The sequence below is a fragment of the Trichechus manatus genome, unplaced genomic scaffold, assembly GCF_000243295.1.
Source record: "Trichechus manatus latirostris isolate Lorelei unplaced genomic scaffold, TriManLat1.0 scaffold00167, whole genome shotgun sequence".
Classification (NCBI taxonomy): Eukaryota; Metazoa; Chordata; class Mammalia; order Sirenia; family Trichechidae; genus Trichechus; species Trichechus manatus.
The window spans coordinates 104,551-111,217 of NW_004444103.1; the positions used below are offsets into that span (position 1 = coordinate 104,551).

General features: G+C 43.7%; 1 protein-coding gene across 1 annotated transcript in view; it reads left to right on the forward strand.

The window, feature by feature from the left end:
• Positions 1-754: 754 nt before the first annotated feature.
• GPR37 (G protein-coupled receptor 37) overlaps positions 755-6,667 on the forward strand; it is a 29,265-nt gene continuing 23,352 nt past the window's right edge. Inside the window, exon 1 of the mRNA XM_004386531.1 lies at positions 755-1,794. Coding sequence (XP_004386588.1) covers positions 766-1,794 — 1,029 coding nt within the window. The 5' untranslated portion in view covers positions 755-765. The remainder of the gene's footprint in view (positions 1,795-6,667) is intronic.

Here is a 6,667-nt window from a genome sequence, read left to right on the forward strand (position 1 = left end):
GCTGCACCCGCTGTCGCGGCCACCAGCTCCTGTGGCCGCCGGCACCGGCCAACCGGGTGCAGCGCCGGCCCAGCCCCGCGATCCCCTTCTCCGCGGGGACCCGCCACCCGGGCCGCCCCCTCGTCAACTTTGGGCAGGAACAGAAGCAACTTTGACAGTGGCCACAGGTTTACAACCCCGCTTCTACTCGGCAGCAGTGGCCTCGCGGGTCGCCGGGGCGCATTTGCGCGGCGTCTGGCTGTTTGCAACCTGTTTCCAGCTGGCGGGGAGCAGGAGCGTGGCTGCCATCCGTCTGGGGGAGGGGTACTTGTTTTTCCTTTCCTCTGGAGATCTCGGCTCGCAACTGGATAAAACAGCATCGAAAGGATGTAAATAGGCCGAGCAACTGTTACCAGGAAGGCGATCATCCAAAGGCAGGGAGGAGCGTGGGGCTGCGTCCGGGTTTTTCCCAGGCGCAACATTAATCAACAGTCAGGTGTTGGTCGTAACTTTTCAAGGTCAGCCATCAGGAGCAGCGGCTTCCTTCTCAGACCCTAGCGGGTACCCAACGCTCGGATTGGATTTGGCGGAAGAAATGCCAAACGAGGAAGAATTTTAGGGAGGGTGTGACCCCAAGACCCATCCATCAACCTCCCCTTAGTCTCTGGCCCCCCACTGCCTGGGCGGGGGTGAGTAGTGACATGTGTCTAACTCGCAGCAGTAACTTAGGCAGCGGGTGTCAAGCCTAAGCGGCAGTTGCTCTGCCCGGTGCGCCCACGCGGAGCCATGCGGGTCCTGGGCGCGCCGCTCGCCGGCGCCTCGCGGCTGCTGCTTCTACTGCTAATCGAGGTTTCTGCGACTCCTGCCCTCGGGGCCGCTCCGAATCCCAGGGACGAAACTTGTCTAGGGGAGAGCTGCTCACCCGCACTGACCCAGAGCCGCAGCAGGGACGTTTGGGGGACGGGAAATTCTACCAAAGACGTTCTGCGAGCCCGTGCGCCCAGGGAGGAGGAGGAGCTGAAGGCAGTAGTGCGCGCGGCGCCCTCCTGGGACCTGTCGGCGGCGTGGGGCCGTGACCCAGGTGTGTCAAGAGGGGCGGAGGCAGCGGCCAAGGGGCCTGCGGGACCCCCGGCCAGGCTGCCTGGCTCCAGGAGATGGAAAGGTGTCCGGAGCCAGGAACCCCCTGGAGCTTTAGGGAGGGGATACCCTATGGCCCTCCAGCGCTTCCTGCAGACCTCAGAGGCGGAAGGGAAAGGTCCTAGAAGCGCTGGCATTTCGAGGCGCAGCCAAGAGCAGAGTGTGAGGACAGAACCCGGAACCAGCGACCTTTTTTACCGCCCTAAGAGAGCCGGCAAACTCCAGGGTTCCCACCGCGAGCCCCTACCGAAATCTGTCAAAGGACCCGCGGGGCACGAAGGGCGGACACTTGCACCTCCCGGCAGGGCGCTGGCCCAGAATGGGTCTTCCAGTGAAGAGATCCTGGACCGCGGCGGACCCCGCCGGGGGAACAGCACGAACCGGCGCTTGAGACTCAAGAACCCCTTCTACCCGCTGACCCAGGAGTCTTACGGAGCCTACGCCGTCATGTGTTTGTCGGTGGTGATCTTTGGGACCGGCATCATTGGCAACCTGGCGGTGATGTGCATCGTGTGTCACAACTACTACATGCGGAGCATCTCCAACTCTCTCTTGGCCAACCTGGCCTTCTGGGACTTTCTCATTATCTTCTTCTGCCTTCCGCTCGTCATCTTCCACGAGTTGACTAAGAAGTGGCTGCTAGAGGACTTCTCCTGCAAGATAGTACCCTATATTGAGGTAATGCCTTCCAGGGGGTCTCTAGCTACTGGCTTTACTGGATTCTAGTATTAAGATACTTCTACTGGGCGTACCTGTTTGCCTGACCGCTTAGCTTTTTCTCTGGGTCCCTCCTCCATTTCTCTTTCCAATCACTTATGCATGTATGTATAAGAACAGGGAGCTTTCCTCAGTCACCTTCAAACTCATCTGCTTCCTGGGGTTGTGAGAAAAAAGAAAGAAAAAAAAAAGATTTCATAATATATAGAATTGTTCGGGTTACAAATCTCTCTCTCAGAATATGGAGTTACATATATATCTAATGTGTCACCTGTCAGATACTCTAGAGTTAATAAGTGGCCAGTCCAGTGTTGTCTTTATCAAAGCCCAGCAAGGAAAAAAGAAAATCTTGAGCATCTCCTAGATATACCTAGTACTCCAACATCGTTCTTCCCCCAGCAGATTTTTGAATTAAGCAACAAGATGCTAGCTGCATTTTTTTCTTTACTTGAATTTCTTAAATACCAAAGTTGGAATAATATTTTATTAAACAAAGGAAATCTGCCTTTCTTTATCAGTTGGCCTCATGATATATTACTAACCTCCCAAATTAGTTCACGTGTTTTTGGCTGTCTTCCATGCTATCCTGTCTCAATTCTTAGGTCATTTCTTGTTTCTCTCTTTCTCCTCAATTTCTTAACCATTTTATTTATTTTCATATGGATGAATTTAAGCTAAATTAAGACGTTGGCCATGCTGCCACAGCATGTTTAACATTCATGAAGTATATATTTTTGCCATTTGTTATGAGTGTGAGGGATTGATTGTCTTAAGGAATTGATTCTGACATTAGAAAATTTCTCAAGAAGAAAGGGGCATGTAGTAGGTTCCAAAGCTTTGGAGATGGAAACCTTTCTAAGTAAAATCTTACTGTTTGTTTCTACAGCTAGTGCCTGAACTTTTATTGTGGTGGTTGGAATTTGCTCTTTAAATGGCCTCTCTTTAAACACCAGCTCTTGGAAGGAGCCCAAGTGCCTCATTGCCAGTTGTGTTGTTAGCCAGCTGGCCCCTGATTTTCTCCATTCAGACTGTCCATTTCATTTATGGAAGCAGAAGAAGAGAAACTGTAAATATTCCAGAGCCCCTGATCCTGTCTGGCACCAGGGCCAGTGACACCATGTTCAACATTGTTCCAGAGCCTAAAGCTAGGGAATAAGTAAACAGAAAACAGTACTGACTTAGAAGGACCCAGGCAGGAGACAGTAAATAAGACTCTCTGTTATCCTGACAAGGATCAGATGCAGTAGCATTCCATGCCTGCTAAATCAGCTGTTGCTACTTTACCAGAGACTAGACTTTCTGTTGTTGCCAAGCTGGAAGTAGTCTGAAACATCTAATACATTTGGTAGACAGTTCATTTTTGAATTGCAGAGGAGGTAGTTGAATTTATGTTAGAGACTATGTGTCTATTTACCAGTTGCCTTTTCAAGGTCAGTTTCATTTGAAGATTTTTCTGGTTGTTTGTTTGAATAATGTAGAAGAAATTGACTTGTGCAAGAAAGGGACGAAAAGACTATAAAGTGAACAGGATAGTTACCCCGATAAAAGATTGCATTGGTTTATGGTACTGGAAATATAATAGAAATGTAGACACTTTTATTGATTAGAGAGAAAAAATAATAAAAAGGGCAGAAAAAAGAAACTGGTAATTAAAAAAAAAAAAAAAAGCCAAAATGCCTTGAAAGAAAACAAACAGGAAAAGATCCCACTCAATTTCAGAAAACAATATAAAAACTTTGGATAATTTAATGAGCTCTACGAATTTTGAGTGATGATATTTATTATGTATGTGTTTATTTTCTTTATAACTCAGTTTTCTTTTTAAACATATGAATACTTTCTTCCGTTTGTATTTTACTTTTTAATTTAATTTTCTACTTAAAAATATTTTTTCACCTTTTCTCTTATTGTTATTAAAATCTCTTTTACTCTGTATTTTTGTTTAATTTTCCCCCATCTTTATGGTCTTCTCTATTTTTCAGTTATTGGTACTGGGTGTTATTTTTCCTAGAGAAGCAAAGGCTTAGGAGAAACTTTTTTTTTTTTTTTCTGATAAATCAGATTGTCATATACATTTTTACTGCTGAAATAGTGAATGAAAATCTTAAGATTCCTTATTTCTATAGTCCTATCTAAACCTTACTTCTCTGAAATAATTTTATAATTTTTAGCATGGTTGTGGAAATAGTTATTAGAGAATAGTATCAGTAATTCCTGAGAATAAGCAATACAGCCCAAATCTCAAGAAAAAGCATTTCTGCCTCCAGGAGGCATTGCTATTCTCACCAAAATCAGAGGAAGTGTGTGTTCCATGTTGATTCCCAGAAAACCAGACCCTGAGATGGAGATTTGTTTGCAGGAAGTTTATTGGGGAGTGCTCTCAGGATCAACACTGTTAGGAAACAAAGAAAGCGGTATTGGACAAAGAGAAGTTGAACTGTGATGCAGTCATAACAAAGACCTTAGCTGACACCTTGGAGAGCTCTGAGACTGGGGTGGCCCAACAGAGATGTCCTGAATTGAGGCAAGGATTGCTGTGGTTAGTTGCCATCGAGTAGGCTCCGACTCATGGAGACCTTTTGTATAACAGAACAAAACACTGTCTTCATGATCTTTGAGATGTTGGAGCCCATTGTTGTGACTATTGTGTCAATCCATCTTATCGAATGTTTGCCTCGTTTTCAGTGACCCTTTACTTTACCAAACATGGCGTCCTTTTCTAGTGAGTGAGTGGTCTTTCCAAACTAAGAAAGATGAAGTTTTGCCAGCTACCCATCCATCTAAGGAGCATTCCAGTTACTTTTTATACCCTCTGTTGGTTTAGTCATTGGACACAGGCTGCTCCCAGGAAGGGGGTGTGACCTTGGGCTGGGTGGGTATCTTTGGTCAGGGACTATTCCCAGAGAGGGACATAGCTGAGAGCTGCCAACCACCAACAGTCCTAGCAGCTGGGGGGAAAGCATGCTTCATTGTTGAAGAATTTTGGGGGTAAAGGGAAATCTGGGTGGGGAACCGCAGCATGCACTATAGTGGCTTTTGAATTATCCTACTGAATTAGGACCAGACAGCATTCTCATCCAACTCCTTCCTTTTAAAGAGGAACCATGGGTCTCAGAGAAGAGAAATGAACATTCTAAAAATACAAACCTAGTCAGTGGCTCAGGAGCCCTGGTAGCACGGTAGTTAAGCACTCAGCTGCTAACCGAAGGGTCGGTGATTAGAACCCAGTAGCTGCTCTGCAGAAGAAGGATGTGGCAGTCTGCTTCTGTAAAGATTTACAGCCTTTGAAACCCCGCCCTACTCTGTCCTATAGGGTCATGATGAGTCGGAATTTACTTGACGGCAATGGGTTTTAGTCAATGGCAACCAACACTTCATGTGGATATTTGCTTATTAGACAAACATCTATGAGGCAAAGGTGTATCAAGTGAATGTTTTCTTTTTCTTTCTGCTCCTTGGTATCTTTTAAAAAAGACTTTCTATATATACTGGACATGAAAAATAATAATCCCTGTTACCATCATTTGCTAATATACACAATAAGATTTATGACTTCTGTGAAGTTTCATCTTGTTTCTCAAATTGGTAGTAAGGTCCATAGTAGGTAGCTCATTAAATTTTTAAAAATTTTAATAATCTGAGCCAATTATACTTTTTAATATTCCAAACATAATTATTTTAATGATCAAATCAAGTTGTATAGGTCACATTTTATTTTCTTAAAATTGCAAACTGTTTTAGAGAAGGACATAACAAATATAACACATATGTTCAAACTTTCCCTTAACTCCCCGCGCCAATATTTTTCCCCTTAGTCCCAAGACTTCCAAAAATTATTCAACATTTTATCTCCTTTCATATTATCTAGATTTTTCCTTATTCACTTTTTACTCATATTTATTTGTTGACTCTTTTCCCCATATACTCACCTATTGACTTATAATGCATGGTTTTCTGTTTTTTCCCAGCTATCTTTTTTACCTATTACAGAGTTCTTCCTTTTTAATTTTTCCTAGTTATTTAAAATTTTTTATCCTTAATTTATTGTTATTGATCTTTACAATTTTTCTCTCCCGTCTTCTTTTGCCTTCTTTTTTTTTCTCCTACTACAGTTTTGCTTTTTCCCCCTACAGTTTGAGCATTAGCATAATCTGAAGTGGGTAGTAGAATTTTGGGGAGAGTCAGGTTTGTGTCAAAAAATAGATGTTTCCTGAGCAGAAACTATAGACTGTGCAATTTGCATTCAACTCTTTATTTTAAATTATTGGCATAAGACTTGAGGAGAGCACCCAACTTCTAGGATCTATTGCTTGAAAGAGAGTTTTATGATATTTAATATTAATTGTGAGTGGGAATGTGTTGGAAATTGTTGTAATTGATGGCTGTTCTCTTTGTATTCTAGCATTATGATGTCTTTGTGGCGTAGTGATAAGGTCTGTGTGGACCAAGCGAAGATGGAATGGTAGGAAAAGGGGGATAGGAGAGAAGGAAATTTGAACAGACAGTGGCCATTCTAACAGACACATCATTTTAATCTAGCTTATTAGATAGTCATCAGGCAAAACTACACTCAATGCAATAGTTGTATGTGTGGAGAGAGAATGAGAAAGTGTGTGTGTGTGTGTGCATGCGCACGCACAATTTGGGTGTCTGGATGTATAACATGATAGGGCATGGTAGAGGAATCTTTTACCATCCGTTTCTTTAGGAATCTAACAATTGGGTAAAGCCAAACAATTCAGGTATTGAAGATGGTAAGTGGGAAGGCTCTTTGCTCATTACCTGCTGGAAGCCAGTTAGATTCAGTGCGTCATCTAAACCAAATCCACTGCTA